The sequence below is a fragment of the Bombus impatiens genome, unplaced genomic scaffold, assembly GCF_000188095.3.
Source record: "Bombus impatiens unplaced genomic scaffold, BIMP_2.2 scf_0637, whole genome shotgun sequence".
Lineage (NCBI taxonomy): Eukaryota > Metazoa > Arthropoda > Insecta > Hymenoptera > Apidae > Bombus > Bombus impatiens.
In genome coordinates this window covers 159,780-177,479 of record NT_177056.1, presented here as the reverse complement: position 1 = coordinate 177,479, position 17,700 = coordinate 159,780, and the positions used below count along the sequence as shown (strand labels likewise).

At 32.5% G+C, this 17,700-nt stretch overlaps 1 protein-coding gene and 1 long non-coding RNA gene across 4 annotated transcripts in view; both read left to right on the top strand.

Moving 5' to 3' along the window:
• Positions 1 to 6,398, top strand: part of LOC100744143 (ran-binding protein 9) — a 15,120-nt gene extending 8,722 nt beyond the window's left edge. The window contains exons 8-10 of one of the 3 annotated variants that reach the window (XM_033322432.1): positions 1 to 169; positions 1,134 to 1,299; positions 3,275 to 6,398. In XM_033322432.1, the coding sequence (XP_033178323.1) occupies positions 1 to 119 (119 nt within the window). In that variant the 3' untranslated portion in view covers positions 120 to 169; positions 1,134 to 1,299; positions 3,275 to 6,398. Of the gene's footprint in view, positions 170 to 1,133; positions 1,451 to 3,274 lie in introns of those variants that run through there. The other 2 variants (XM_033322430.1, XM_033322431.1) reach the window with 2 other exon arrangements.
• Positions 6,399 to 7,952: 1,554 nt separating this feature from the next.
• Positions 7,953 to 17,290, top strand: LOC117152062. The gene is made up of 2 exons (XR_004462291.1): positions 7,953 to 8,884; positions 17,159 to 17,290. It is a non-coding gene; the product is annotated as an uncharacterized LOC117152062 (long non-coding RNA).
• The last annotated feature ends 410 nt before the right edge of the window (positions 17,291 to 17,700 follow it).

Genomic DNA, 17,700 nt, shown 5'->3' with positions numbered 1-17,700 from the left:
CACGACGGCCACCGTTGGAAGTGGCCGCGTCTCACGCGAGAGAATTGGTACGGCTAATGTCACACGCTGGTCTGGGGGCATGCGGCTTCGCGGTCGTAGACAATATCATTCAATATTGACGGTGCCTACCCCTGCTGCCACGTCTGCTTCTTCTGCCGGCTCGAGTTTGGTTAGTAACTCTCTTACACGTAAATTACGCATCGATTAGAAGAAGCTGGGGATAGTTGATACACGTTACTATCGCACACATTATAGAAATCGCCCTGTAACATAACCGCGATTTATAGTCGTAGTTCTGTATCAACGAGGAGAAAGTGAACGAGAGAGAGAGAAAGAGAGAGAGAAGGATTGTCCTACGTTGTACGTTTCTAAATTAAGCCACTACCTTTGTGATAAGAAGAGGATTATACATCCCGTGGTCCGTTCAAACGATCACGATTTTATTGATTTTGTTCACTTTTGCCGATAATAAATTGTCCGTTCTCTGTGGATTGAATAAAGCATTTTGATTTTTGTTCACTGCTCCGCCATTCGAGAAATCGGCTCTTTTCATTTGTTCTCGTTCTTTGTTCTCCCAATGCAACTGTAATTCCCTATCTTTTTCTTGCAATGAATAGCTATTACTATAATTTAGATGCTGTGGTTAAAACAACGATGAATTATCGACGTTGTCCTCTGTTGGATGAATTTATGCGAATGAGAGAGTATGTTTCGCTTCTTGGATTTTTGTAAAAGAGTTTCTGGACGACAATAACGAAGTTATATTTACGTTGTTGTAATTGAGATATTGTTATTATTAAATATGCAGAAAGCTAGTCACCATTGTAAATCGTGCAATTTTTACCGAGGGTGATGCTTTTTCGAGATTTGTCAAGTTGATATGTATCAATTATCCCCGGACTTTCGACAGGAATGTTTCCGCATCTTTGTACATTTTTACTTCCGATGTAGATAGCGACTCGTTTAACCATTCACATAATTTATGACCATTTTACACATGTATCTTGTAAAGAGAACGGGATAGTGTATGGCTCTTTAGTTGACATCATTTTTGTAAACTAGCTTTAACATCATTTTCATGTAACTGGTACATACACATATATTTGACTTTATATATTTTTCTAAAATTATAGGAGGTTTTAAAATACAACAACGTCTCATTGAATCACTCTTTAACACCCATACAGGAATCGTTTTGTTTTCTCATGCGTTAAGAAAGACGAAATTATATATATTTTCTCTTGTTTTTCTCACTTGATTTCATAAATGGTGCTGTAATTAGAGATTAAGATAATACAGGTATTGTGAATTCGAATTCTTTGTATCTCTGTTCCTGCGGTAATAATGGAATACATACAATTTTGTGAGTTTAAGTGCTTTACGAATTTGTTTCTTGATGTAATTGTACCAACAAGTGTTCTTATTGCGAGAAACTATTTTCAAATTCTAGGAAAAGAAAGTTATTGCAATATTCAATATTAACGAATAGATTCTAGTGTTATGTTTGCGCATATTTTCGAAATTATACATTTTTAATAGCTTTTCTGATTTTTCATTGTGGTCAAGCTGAAATGTTAATTAAGTATACATGGAAAAAGTTATGAATTCTTTTCCAAAATTTTATATTACATTATATTACATTATACTATATTATATTATATTATATTATGTTATGTTATGTTATATTATATTATATTATATTATATTATATTATATTATATTATACTATATTATATTATATTATATTATATCATATTATATTATATTATATATTATTGTATCATTTTTTATTTTAATTTTCACAATACTCATTGTATAAAAGATAGCTTGAAATATACATTAGCGATTTAGTTTTAAGTTCAATTAATTTTTTAATGTTTTAGCAGCCATTTATTTATCGGCATTATGACTTTTTCGAACATATATGAGAACTTATGGTATGTAAAGTAAATAGATAAACGCAGCTCGACAAATTTATTTTATAAAAATTAATAATTAATTAAAATAATATACGATCCTCGTTGGAAAAGATTTTTAAAAACTCTGATTTTGCTTTTTTATTATGTCAGGATTTGTGGTCATCCTAAAAACGATATAGTAATCTCTGTATAAAAGAAGCAAAATCGTTATTGTATATCTACGTCATCAATTAAATTTACTTTGGTCAAGCTTTAATTAGAAACAAAAATGCAACAATGAAAATACTATTGTAAATATATTGTTGTAAATTGTTTCGACCAGAAGCTATACAAAACTTTGTACAATTTTATAATGTGAAACTTGACACGTGTGAGATATAATTAAAATCCATGAATTTCACTTTTGGTGCGCAATATTTAAATCGCGTTGAATCAAATGTGCTCATGCGCATCTGCCAAAAGCATAAGTATTAATAAAACGAAAACTTTTTTAATAAAACCTATATATTTTAAATATTCAGTAGACAAATGGAGATTTTGAAAATCAACGACTGTATAATCATCGGTGGACTCAATTTTTTGAATAATTAATTTCTTGTATAATAAAATATATCTAGGAGCAAAAAAGAAGTTGAACAATTATTATCGTTAATTATATAATACAAATGTTTCTAAATTGTGTGATTCCTTTTTTTCTTTCATTATAATGATCATGAATATATATAGAAAAATTAAATGTTATAAAGTATATTAAGTACCTATATGAATGTACGTATGTATGAAGATGAGAATTTTTAAGGATGAATGAAAGCTTTAAACTATTATTAATATAACAATAATACTTTATTGTCAATATTTATATTAATCATAAAGATTTTTAAAAATATTTTTCATAAAATTCACTTCTGCCTTCATAAACATCTCCTGTGCCTGTGTCATGATTTATATCCAAAATTCTGGAAGCTGATTATAAAAAAGTCAGTCATCTGTTTGATCGTTTCATTTATATAGAAAGTACATTGTTAAACTGTTACTATTATTTCATCCGTTAAAGAATAATTTTAAAAATAACTCTATTTTTTATATTTTACATATTTTTGCGTATTATCTACGCTCTATGCATTTTTGCTCCTTTAAATTTGCACGTTATAAGCACGTAAAAATCTACAGTCTAGTTATGACTTGCTAATCAATTTCTGAAATCATAAAATTCCTTACATCTCTCTATATCATTAGTCAAATTATAAGAAAACAGGCACAAAAGTCCAAAAGAAGTCAGTCATGTTGAAAGAATCGAATGTAATTGGAAATCGTGTCAGAAACGTGTGCTGATATAGCGATCCTGTTTGTTCTAGGATATGGAGACGGAACGTGGAGCAGATAATATTTTTGCAGCAACAACTTCGCGACATCGCGTGCCTCTTCAGCTAGAGTCCGGCAGTTGGCTCTCTGGCTCGATCTCACACAGCTACACCTGACACACAATCGTCTAACATAATATACACGCTCGAGACCCACCAAAAGTAAACAATGTTACATGGCAACGTGGATGAGAACGAAGATGATTGCTAAATGATCGTTATTCGAAGAACGATGAACATTGATTGAAGTTTTCCAGAGTCCAAACAAGAAAACTGCTTTAACGAAATGAACTGCTTTAACGAAAAAGAAGAAGAAAAAGGAGAAGAAGAAGGGAAACGATCTTAACGACCACGAACGGACGTGTAGAGAGGAAATAGTTAGAATTAACAGTCAAACTTAAGGCAAACGAAGTTCCGAGGACGTAGATGGCGCTGGTGATGTAAGAAACATGAGGGAACATAAATACGATATTGAGGCTGGAAATGAGTTCGTTTTCGCTATAATAAAGTGATTTTGGACATGGAAGAGATTGATGATCGAAGACGGTGAACAAGCTTGAGGCGGAGGATGACGTGTAAACACCTGCCAAGACGACCCTTTTCTCGTTTCCTCTTTCTAGCCCTGTAACTTACCATCATCTTGAGATTGTTCCCTCGTTCCCATAACAGATCGAGTCGTTTTCCGCAATGGGACGTACTTTCGTATTTTCGTGTAATTTATCATCAACAGACGATGAATAACTCTCTTCAGGTGGGTTTCTAACATCATTCATCCGCCCTTCCTTTCAATTAATATTTTCCTCTAAGTTTCTTGTTTAACCTCACATTCGTTGCTCCTATTTTACGTGATAAAATTTCAATTCATATTTCACGAAATTCGCAGCTCATTCTCTGCTGTTTCGATCTCGTCAATTATAGATGTTTGGCTAAAAGTAGCGACTGAAATTTTTGTTCCATTCAATGTTCAGAATTATTGTAGCACTTTTAAACGAATTTTATTTTGTTCAATTTTTTAGTGCACTGCCTCCTTGTACATTCTGTTAACTTTTTTTACGTTTGCTTCTTTTTGCGATTAAAATCTCTGACACATGATTCGTCGCATGATAGCTGACAACCAGTCAGCATCGCCCTTTTATTGAGAAATTGAACGAGAAAAGATATCTCGTCGATACAACTACGATTAATTAATCCCTCGTCGATTATTTTGATAGCCTTTCTAATCGTATGGTCAACGAGTCGATTTTTGTATCAATTGTTAGCTCTTAGTGAAACAAAAAAGAAGGAAAACATAAAACTCAAAAGGATAATATATAAATAAATAGGAATATTCTCCTCTTATAATTATCGTAAATTAAGGTTAGAAATAACGCGAGAATCGCGTTCTCTGTTCGACGATCGTTCTATTTCCACCTGATTTTCACAGCAAACGACGGAATTAAAGGAAGGATAAAGCAATAATCCTTGACTTTTAACTATTTTCTTTCCTCTATTTTTTGGTATTAGTTTCTCCCTTTTTTTTCTTTTTGTAGGTCGTCTTGTAAATTTTTATTATTGTCTAATGTTAGAAAATCGATTTAATGACCGTTAAGTATCTTCGTTTCAATTTTATTCGCCCTACGTTGTAATTAAGGAATACATTGTGCGATTACGAGAGAAAATTTGTAAAAAAGGAAACCAAAGAAAAAATAGACAAAAAAAATGACAAAGAGTGTGTCGAACTTGAGCGACGAAATTAACTAAAAAAACAAATGGGAAATTATACGAACCTGAATGATTGTAAGTGGTCGAAGATTATTGGAGTTATATAGTGAAAATTAATAAAAGTTATATAATTAAACAGAACGTTGTAAAATATGCGGTGTTTTATATTTCTATCTTTTTCTCTCTAATGATTCATTTGTTTAAAATTTTTCTTTCTGTAAATTTTAATTAACTACTTATAAATGTTTGTAAAAAAATTCGAATGTTTCGATTAGACACAACCTGTGGTTTTAAATTAAGCGGGTGGAAAATTGAAAATTTTTATACTCGGCATTAACGTTGAAGTTTAGTAAATTAAAATAGCGATCCTCTCGATTGTATAAGTTTCATTAAATCAATTAGTAAATTGATTAGTATAATTATAGAAATGAGATTTTATATTAAAAATTGTATAGAATTTGTTAGTTCGAATTTTTCTAACCAAAACTAATCGCCTCATCGAAATCAGAATTTCTTTATAGTTGCGGAAGAAGGTAAAGAAATAATTAAAAAGATAACTATTATGCGAATGTAAAGAAGATTTTCGGCCATGGAACGAGGGAACGATTGTAACAGTTTATAACAAAAGAGTAATAGGAGGCGAAGTAAGAAGGTTGCGACGAAAACTGAATACACAACTGTATAAGTAACAACAATAATAATGACGATGACGAAGTTGCAAAAGAATTACTCAATTAATTAAAAAAACAAAAAGAAGGAGCATACATACATATATATATATATATATATATATATATATATACACATACACACACAAACACACGTATGTATTTATATGTATGTATGAAACAATCTTGTATTCTACGATAAGTAATTGTTTTTTATATGCGACATAGTATATTATATTATATAATACGCGATACGTATATATACATGTGTATGTATTCGTACATGCAAAAGGTATATAAACATGTATATGTGTGTAAATGAAACAAAAAGAAGAAAAAAAAAAACGAAAGAATTAATATCGTATGAACTAATAGTGTACGTGTGAGATTTCAAGGAAAAAATGTTTATTAATTCATTTTGTATGTGTGTGTATATGTATAGGGCACACATACATATCTCTGTATGTATCTCTGTATTCGTGTCGTTCTAGATACATATACGCAAGCATAGCAACTGTTTGAAATTTGAATTCATAAGGACGAGTGGATTCGAGTGCGTGCGAAAGAGAGGCTGAGATTAGTTAAAACAAATAAGAGAGAAAGAGCGAATGCTTTGAGCGAATTCGTCGATTCCGTATGACCGATGGAAGAGGAAAAAAATACAATTTGACGACTTTTAGTGTTAAACGTTTTCTGTACTATAGGTAGAGAGCCATAAGTATCTTGCGAATAATACAGTATGATTTGGAGACATTGTTCGTTGAATTCTGTTTCTGTCATTCACTGCAACAAAAACCCTGCAAACTTTTTCTCTACGTTCACTTTTCTTAAAGAGGATTGCAAGAGGTATTTTTCATATTTTTTTAGTAAGTAATGTATAAGTTACGAAATTTGTGGATTATATTAATTTATATAAGAAGTGATTTTATTATTTTATTATTTTACAATAGTATGTTTTATTAATGATTAGTTAATGTTGGTAGGGTTTTCTTTATTTCGTTAAGAATAAATTATTGACGTTGGCGTCATCTTGATTCAGTTTGACGTTCTTCAGGAATTTTAAGGTATCTGTCACATGTTCCTGTAACATTAATCCTAAGAGAGAGAGAGAGAGAGAGAGAGAGAGAGAGAGAGAGAGAGAGAGAGAGAGTGAGTATAATTTGTACTTCTGCTCTTCGGTATTGATAAAATTTCTTTATTCGTAGACTAAAGAGATGTATGGAATGGTATTTTCAATATTTAATTTTTGTCTAAATAGGTTCATTAGCATCGTCATTGGTTTCTTAATCTTTTCCATTATTACATAATTAAATAATTTATTTTATATATTTAAAGTTATTGATGATCTCTATATTATCCATAATTGATATTATCGGTTTTGTTAAGTTACCACATGTTGATCATCTTCTTTTAACTTTACCAACATATATACAAAAATTAAAGTATGTAAATTACATTTAAAAAGTTGAATTCATCACAATAAATGTCGCCCAATAGATGTATACATTCAATAATACATAATACTATTATACTTATAAATTATATGGAAAAGAGCACAACATCTAAAGAATTCATAGAACCGGAAATATGAATTGCTCCTTAAATTTATTTTGTCACGACCAAATGTTTCATAAAATATGCAAATAACAAAATGGGTACAATCAACGCTTTTAAATCTGGAAATGCTAATAAATTAGCAAAAAGCTAATAGGTCGTGTCAGATGGTTAAAAGTCATCATATTTTCGTCTTCTGGATGCCAGGGATCTTTTCGACGAGTGTCAAACGTTCATCATTAATTCTTTTTCAACATGGTCATATTTACTATTGAAACTTTATTCTTGGTTCTCATCGTTTGAGGTTCAAAATCTTTGCCATTGTGTAAGTAATACATATATATATATCTCGCAAATTTTTGTGCAAATTTATAGGTTTATAAACGTAAGTAGAGAAATAGAATCTATGTTGTCGTACAAAATTGGCTTTATCTATTAAAAATTACGAATACGTTACTTTGGGTATTTTATGTATATCTTAAATTTCGTATATTCGTATAAAAATCCACGTACAACAATAGTTTGCGAATTTGCCAAATCCGACGCATAAAAATGAAAACCTGAAAATGTCCCTTGCATAGTGGTAGGGAATCGTGGTAGGGAATCGTGGTAGGGAAAATTTCAAACGCTCGAGCGCGTTTTCGATCCCGCGGGGCATCAGTCGATTCTCGCCTCGAATCTCGATGAAAATCCCGCGCATGCGTGTTGTGTGATTTCTCCTCGCCATCCCATAGGCACGGGTGGTGGGGCCAGTCGGTGGATCGATCGACGTCCCGTCGAACCTCGCGGCCGTAAGCGCCGCTGCGCCTCTGGGCGGGGCGAGAGGGCGCTTCAGTCGTGTACTGGAGCCCACCAGGGTCGCGTCCAGCACCTCGAACGCTTCGGAGTTGCTCGTTCGCTCGGGTCTCTCTCTTTTCTCTCCATCAACCTTTCGAAAAAGAAAAAAGACACTCCTCGTGTCTTTAGGGGCTGTGTTCTGAACTAAACTTCGAAATAGACGCGTGATCCTTCAACGCATATATAAAAAGCGAGCGAGAAAGAGAGAAAGAGAGAGAAAGAGAGAGCCAAACGTGAGAGCTTAGTTAATATAGTGTTCTATCTCCGATTCGAGATATCCTTCCTTCGCTCGTATATACCCTGTAGTAGTAGTTCGAAACTCGAGGATCGTACTATTCCTGTTAGTACTATAGTTCCAGCGACGCGGATCAACCAGTGATCGTTCCAACGCGGCGCGGCTTGTATCGTCCTCGAAGACACGAGATCGTATCCGTACCAGGATATTTCTGTTTCCTTCGAATCGCTCAATTAATCCGTGGATTCAATATAGTTGTTCGTACTCGATCGTTCTCGTCGGTTTGAACATTTTATTACGTTCGACTGTTTCGGTTCTTCGAACGGAGCCGGTCGTATCGATTCGAGAGGTGATACGGGCGTACATAGATAGAGATACACGCATAGTGAGACAAGTGAGATATACATTGGAGAGGTGCGTAAAAAGGGTTTCGGAAGTATCCACGGGGAAGAGGTGTCTATGTACGCGACCGGAGACACGGAGAGCTACCCTGGTACCTAGCGGACGACGCGGGGTGGCTTCACCAGTGAGTCTCAGCTTTACGCCCTTCTTTTCGCGAGCTGATTCACCGTCACGCTTGCTTTCGACGCTTTACAATAGCATTTCGAGGTCTGTTCGCGAAAAGTGATATTTTATTGTTAATCTTGATCTCTCAGAAACCAAATTGATCGATTTCATTCTTTCTGCGGATTGTTCCGTTTTATTGCACAGATATGGGATTTAATCGCCACAGTTCATAAGAATAAATGAATTACAGTCACCATGAAGTGACCATTTTTATTTGAAAGAAGCGTATACGCTATCTACATGAATATAGGTATGGGATTAATAGTCAATTTTTAAGAATAACCGAGTCGTAGACATGCATAAGAACATCTTTATATATTATATAGAGGGCATCTCTTTTGTTTAACATTAAGTAAAATATATATAAATTTCGAGTTAGATAGAGCATATATAACAGTAGTATAACAGTAAGATATTTATTTCCTAATGTGCAAAAAAAGGAAATACTATTTTGTCATAGAATACATTGACTTTGTAGAGAAATTTTGTAACACTTTGTTTTAATGAAAATGGTCTTTATATAGGGTTTACATGGAATATCGTGGGTAACTAATAGCGACTATACCTCCATAAGTTGGTTTATTATAAGAAAGTGACATGTATGATCTTGTATATTTTCTAATTTATGGAGTTGATCAGTTTGGCGTCTGAACGACTCGCTTAGTATTAGAATTGAAGCAAAGAAATCAGAATGAAAGCTTGAAATCACTACGTGCTCCATGGAATCTAGTGGTTAAGAATGCTACATTTTTTTGCTAGGAAAGCTTTTAGAAAAATATCTATCTGAGATTATCTGAAAATTTGATATGACTGATGATGACTGAGAGAATGATTTCAGGTTTTCGACCGGTAGTGTATATATGAAAAAATATATAGGGTGTTCGATAACGTGCAGTACTAGTGAACAGGATGTGATTCCCCGTAGAAAAATAAATCAGTAATAAAGAACAAAATTTTCTAAGACGAGATGATCAAGTTTGAAAATATATCGAACATACGCGAAATTGATTTTTTGTTGAAGCCGGAGTTTTATTTTACAGAATTATATTCTTCATTCTCGATTTATTTTTGGGTGTAAAATAACCACCTACTGATTTTTTAGGCGTGAGCGTGAATCTAATATATGTATACTTGACAAATTTTTCAATTCGATTTTCTTGGAAACAAAACTATGTTAATAAATTTTATTCTTTATTTTCGATTTATTTTTGCATGCAAAATAACCTTCTACGGATTGTTTAATAGCAAATATCCTAATTTACGTGTATTCACAAGCTTTTCTTTACCGCTGATCTTCTCGAAAAACGAAGCGTAGAAATATTTTGTTCTATAATTTCGACTTATTTTTCCACATAGAATCTCCTTCTTACTATACCACAATTATCGAGACACTGTGTATAACGAGTATTTTAGTTTGAATAATTTTACATATAATATAATGTTTCTGTATTCTATGCAAATTGTACTATTCTTTATACAACACTTCTTGTACCATCCTAACCTCACTATGACTATAAACTTCAACAAATTATTTCAATCTAATTAACCGATTATTAAACAAATTTACAAAATGCACATAATATCAAATTTAATGTTTAGATAACTGCGATTTTCTAGAATAATCGTGAATTTCTTTTTTAATTCGAAAGTTGACATAGGTTATAGATAGGTTATGATTCGATATGTTTCTATATTGGGACACGATTTTATACAAAACGGTGTTGCGAAGTGATACATCAATATTATGATTTGACTATTACGTCTCGTTCAGTAAATATAATTGACGTTGCATAGATGTTACGTGTCGATCTGTTTCTGAATAGGATACGATTTTATTACGAAACGATGTCTCCAAGTGCTGGAACGTATCAGTACCGTGATTTGACTATTATGTCGAATGGGACAGTATTTTTCAATGTTCGATGTGCTGTTAAAGCGTAATTCAGCTTTTAAAGTGTAGAAAGTTTCAAGTATTTTTTACTTCAGTGTCTCGTTTTTCTTATACGGTTGGTATATCAGCTTATTCGTGCACTCGATTTTCAAACATTTTCGATATAAAATGGTTTTTAGTTAATATCGAATAATAGCGGTTCTAGTTAATATCGAATTTTACTCTATTATAAAATATTATACATATTTACACGTATATGAAATAAAGATATTATATTTTTGTTAATTTATTTCTTCATTTTGGATCGAGTTTCCTTTCTATTTGCTTTTAAAGAAGTAATGATTGTCTTAAGATGAATCTTGTGGTTAGAGTCGAATGGTAAATCTTTAAAAATGGGTAGAACACAGTGGAAATGAAAGATAGTTAATAAAAATATGAACGTAAGTTTATATATTTAGAGCGTTTCCTGTCATTATTCGCTGTCCATTATTTCCAAGCGAAACCAATTTTTCACGAACTAAACGATAAAATATTATTTTCAATATGAAGTAAAGATTTGAGTAGCGTTCATAAACGTTTTATGGCTCTTGTGTTATCTATTGTTCTCCAAAATATTACAAGCGGTATACAAGATGTTTTAATAAATGAAAGGAATAACAGAAATTTTACTATATTTCGCCATAAAATTTTCTTTTCTCTATAAATGTGTAATATTTTTTACAAAAATATAATTTTAATATATTATATAGGTATGCTTGTCTTGTAACAGGTATAAAATGTCGAGCGAAACTCGAATTCTTTTCTTTCTTATTTTACGTAAGTTTCAAGTACCTTCTGTCTCAAAATATAAAACGTTTTATCTTTCCTTAGAAGCAAATAACAGCGTACATATTAAAAATATCTTATGGAATACATGTCTATATATATAGACAAGGTGTTCCTGAAACGTCGAGTACTTTTCTTTTCTACTTGTTGCAAAGTTTTGTTTTTTGCGCAGTGAGGAACTTTTTTCCTTGAAAAGATATAATAACGTAGCATAGCTGCTTATATCTTATGCGGGCTATTTCAACAAAATTGCAAAACTTTCTTCTTATATTATCTTATCTGTTTCGCGAAAATAAATAAACATGGATTTTTTGGAAGTACGGAACATACTCTGCATTTTTCTTAAAATCTTCAAAGGAAAACATTGATTTACTTTATCGATTAGAAATGGTGCACGAAGTGCATCATGACGACTGTACGTGAATGTATCTGATGAAAGCCATCCAAAGTTGTTAACACGTTGGCTGTCCATGGTGATCATCGGTGACACGCATCGCTAAATTTCTTAGAAATTTCTTAGAATAATTAAAATAAAGTAAATTTCATGGATTAACAAATTTTAAATATTGCGAATGGCATTGGATAACATCGTCAACAAATAAAAGCGCGTAAATATCGCATGATATTTTGTAAAAAATAATTGGTATGGTATAGCATATTTCAATTGGGTAAATTGGGCAAATGTCCAGGTCAAAATATAGAAAATTTGTGTAGTAATGAACATGTTAAAAGTAATGGGGAACATGTAGAGTGTCTGAAAAGGAAACCTACATTTGGATCGAACATTTTTTCGCTTTCGTCCACGAGAGAGAAGTAGTTCTTCCTTGAAAACGAAATCCTTGAGTTGAAATTCTGGAAAGCATGCGCCACAGAGGTTAGAGACTGAAAAGCGGTTTGGGAGGCAGGGGGAGAAAGAAATAGAGAAGGATGGTGAAACGCGACATTACCGATGTTACAACGTTTAAACGTTTAAACGTTTGCCTTCAAGCCGAGGCCTCGTCCCCTTTTCGAAACTTCCGAAAAGATGCTTTTATGTGACGGATCGTCAGGCGAAAGACGCGTTTTCTTTGATGGCTCGAAAGAAAATATCGCCGGCAGCGCCAACTACGAACCGAAAGACGTCCACGATTTATTATTGATACTGTGATTCTGAATGAGTTACGCCTCGATTACGCGCCCCATCCCTCTTCGACACGTGAATCGAATCTTTTTTTTTTTTTTCTTTCAATACATATAGTTAGGTTACGTTCTTTTCTTTCACATTTCCACTAGTTTCGTTTATAAATCATTAAATTATGAGTGAAAGAATATTGTTAGTAATCTTAATCTATACAGTTGCTAGTTTTTTCTAAATCCTCGAATTGTAAGAATAGTGGAAGAGTATTATCAATAATATTAGGTTACATAATGTGTATAGTAATTATGTATATAAATATATATATATAAATAATGTATAATTACTAATATAATAATATAAAAAATGGAATCGAATTTAAGACAAGTAAAAGAAACAGCAAGTTAAAGTTGACAAATGGAGATTTCTTTACTTAAATGAACACATTAGCGAGAACGTCGAGCGATTAAAGAATCTCTCTTCGAGTAAAAAACAGCAGATGTCTCGCGTATGTATTAAAGGCTCTGCCAACACCAACAAGTGGTAAGAAATAGTCCAGTTTTAAATCTTTTTATATATAAAAAAATATGGATTTTTTAGAGCACGGTTCAAAACATGGATTGATATTTTCTATAATACACGACAGGTCGTTTTATTGTCACTTAATTGTGTGACTACTATACTTCGTTATAACAATACGTATGTTAATTGCTTGAAATTTTCCATCATATTAGAAACAACAAAAATTTAATATAAATAATACAATAGTGTGGAACAATTCTAATTTACTTATTTATAATAGTAAATTAGCATTGTTTAATCTTATAACAACAAACTACCATGTGCTGTAGAATAATAAGGAGAACACATTATCTCGAAAATAAATATATTTTCAACAACGCGTGATACGTATGTATGTACTGTTGAATAATTAATTATATCGCGTTACAGGTTAAGTAATTAATCTGGCAACTTACATCATCGACATTTGGCTTCGCTTTATTGTTACGTCCTACGTACGAAATTGCATATTTTTACGATTATGTGTCGAATATTTGAACTTTATCGAATAGCGATAACCGGGCAAAATTGGCTGAAAAATGGGTGGTGCATTGGTACGCGTCGATACGTGTTGCCGTTCTAACGTGGCTAATTGCAAACGACGTTATCAACCTAGAGTTCGTTTGCATGCTCGATAACTTTTCAGCGCGATGAGTAATTTGTTTGTTGCGTTGGTAAATCTGACGATGCGTTTTAAAGCCTATTTCTGCCTATTTCAATTTTTCTAAATACGCATATCGTAATCATAACGTCTTTTACCAAATTTTCTATACTATTTCTATATTTCTTCGTGAAATTATTCGAAATTATTCGAAATTATTCGAAATTATTCGAAATCATTGCAGCCGATACGAATTCGTAATATACTCGTTTTGAGATGTATTTCAATTTCGTAGAAAAGTAATATCTTTCGAACCTTATCTTATTACCTTATGCTTATTACCAAGCAAACACCGCTATATCATAGTCGTAGTAAAATACAAGTAATTCTACAAGTTATAGCGAGTTATTGTTCGTAATTAATTATTATCGAACATTAAACTTTATTCCATGGAAAAATATACCTACTGTAACCTTTATACCATATGGATATATCGTCACCTCGATATCTCCGGGACTAAACCGAAGTAACGGCCGTAGTGACGATTGCGGTTCGTTTTCTGCAATGAGATATCACGGTTCTTCGAACTTCAAAGTCTCCAAGTAGGCTCTCAACTCCGAAAGCTCGTAGCCAGACAGTAAATGCCTTATCGTTAAACGCGTGAAACACGTTCCCTGACCGGCCAGAAATAATCGTTTGAATAGCTCGATTAACACCCCTTGCCTTACATATAACAGAGCTGTCCAAGCTTTACTTACCCCTCCTACTCTTCTATATCATCTTCTGTTTTAAGGTCGAGATAGAAGAAGAGGCAATAGTATACCCCATAGTACGAGGATATTTCAGGCAAGGTGATACAGACGACAATATCTTCGACTCATTCGCTAGATACTACATATATACCGAAATATAGTTTAAAGTACGTTGCTAAAATAAAATAAATAAAAGAATATATTAATTCTATTTAAGTATTTCGTTGGATTCATTTTTAATTAACTTGTAGCAAAAGACATTTCAAATTCTCGATATAATTAACAAGTCTAATCGATAAGAAAATACAATTTGATCGAATGGTCATCGAGTATATGAAGGTAATTAGTTTTCGCACATACTTTACCGAAGTTGAATTTGAATGTCGCTTTTTCCCCTCGGTCTTCTCCCGGTCTTTTCATGGGATTGCAGTTTGAACATAGTCAGTTAATTACGATTCATCTTGAAATCCGTTTCGTTCGTTTAATTATTTGATTAAATTAGTCGGAGGTGAATTAAACAATTCTTAACTGAAAATTATTCGCGAAAGGTGTCTGCTTGTCTGACTGTTCTACGCTTTCGTAGAACAGGAAACTTGCAAATTCAGAGATCGCTCTTTTATACTTGAGAAACGGTTCTGTGAAATAATAATTCGCGAATTTGCTATAGAAATTATTTGTACTATAAATTACGAAATATATGATTGAATCGTAATTGATAATAAATAAGATTGAACAAGTAGCTATATACGTTCATTTAATTCGTGAACACACATTTTTTATCTAATAAACTGGAGCCAGTTTTGAGATCTCGATTCAGATATTATGTTTTCGAAAGAATAAATATAAAGTTGCGCGAAAAGCGATTATGAAATGAAATCCCAAGTTAGGTATAAAATAGAATTTATGACTTAAGATTTAAATAAAAATTCTTGGAGGGAAAAAAGATCCGCTGCAAGAAGAACCCGGTTCTATATTCCTTAAAATAAACCTATAATGACATTCTGAGGCATAAAGGATTCACGATAAGATGGAAGTTAAGGTAGTGACCCGAAATCTATGTATGACCTGGCGTGTATAGGTTAGATGCAGCGAAACGATTCGATCGATTGCCAGGGTACATTAGCTCCCATTATCCTGTTAATATTTCAGCGAGAAAAACCGCAAATTGAATCTGTTCTTTTCCTTACATTGTTGTTTACCTCTTTCGTCGAGTTATCATTTCGTCCGAATCGGAACAGCTTAACGGTGACGAGGGTAAAAAGAAACGATCTTAAGGTTACCTAACTCTGGTTGGTTCTATGCGAACTGATAACGTATTAATTAAAAAGAATAGTTATCGTTATTACAACGCGTAATATTTTATATATTATGTGACATTTTCGCGAACATACGAACCTTACTTTCGGTTCACTATGTTTGCAAGCTTATGGCACGAGATAGGTAAATAGGAAAATGACATACGGTTGTGCAAATTTGTAGCGGATAACTGCATACAAAGCGTTCGCTTCATCTAGAATATATCTCTGGAATATATCTCTGTCGACGATTTTAAAACATTTGTTTCGTCAGATGCTATTACGAATGAAAATTTGACAAAATATTTACAATGCAAAAAGTATGCGGAAGATATTTTGATCGATTCGATCGATTCGATCGATTCGTACGTAGATAAATTATATGACAAAATAGGACACATGCGAGGAATAATATGAAACAGTAGCTGTTTACGTATTGGTTTATGCAAATTCAGATTTTTACCATTACGAACAACAACCGATTATAATAAAAATCAAGATCATACAAGATTATAATAAAGGAGATAGAATGCAAATAAATATTCGCATTAGTTTATATAATGCGTTATTTCGTATATATTAACATAATTTTGCATATCATTTACATTTTTGCATTTTTGCATCATTTACATTTTGTCTATCGAAATTTTTGCAAATTTTTAGCAAATAGCAAGATATTCATACGAGCAAAAAATATAAAGCTACAATAATAGAGGGTTATCTGTGCTTTCAATGCTCTTAAAAATACGTGGTATCAAGCGTAACTGTTTTATTAGTGGAGTGTAGAGTCGCGAACCAGAAGCTTCCTCGTTTGATAACAAGAGATACATGGTAGTAAGCCGAAGCAAACAAAATGGGAAAATTAAATGTCTACGAAAACTTGATTCATTCCTTTATATATACATGTACGATTATAAATATAAGTTTAATCGCAATAGAAGAAAATTTTCTTATTCTTTAAGATAAATCTTACGGTAAACACGGTGTAATCGAACACTGACTATCGTATTATAGTTCAATTTTCCTATTTAGAGAAGAGAAATAAACTGAAGTGAAAAAGAATATATATAAATAAAACTGCAAATTTCCATTATTAGAATGCTAGTGCTCGCGAGAGGATTAAACTGTCTTCTACACAAAAATTGATATTTTCCAAGCTAACAAACTTGTATCACCAGCAAACGCTATTACATCGTACTTAAACTTTTCTCTTTTACAATTTAATATAACACAGAGTACAAAAATATAAATGAAACTTTGAATTCTCGTTGTTACAGAGCTAGATCTCGCGAGAGCGTAACCTCGTCCCAGGGTGGCGGGCTCCGTCAGCAGGAGGCGGCGAGCGTCGCGGAGCATCAGCTAGTGTGGAAGAGGCGAGATAGATAGATAGATAGATAGATAGATAGATAGATAGATAGATAGATAGATAGATAGATAGATAGATAGATAGATAGATAGATAGATAGATAGATAGATAGATAGATAGATAGATAGATAGATAGATAGATAGATAGATAGATAGATAGATAGATAGATAGATAGATAGATAGATAGATAGATAGATAGATAGATAGATAGATAGATAGATAGATAGATAGATAGATAGATAGATAGATAGATAGATAGATAGATAGATAGATAGATAGATAGATAGATAGATAGATAGATAGATAGATAGATAGATAGATAGATAGATAGATAGATAGATAGATAGATAGATAGATAGATAGATAGATAGATAGATAGATAGATAGATAGATAGATAGATAGATAGATAGATAGATAGATAGATAGATAGATAGATAGATAGATAGATAGA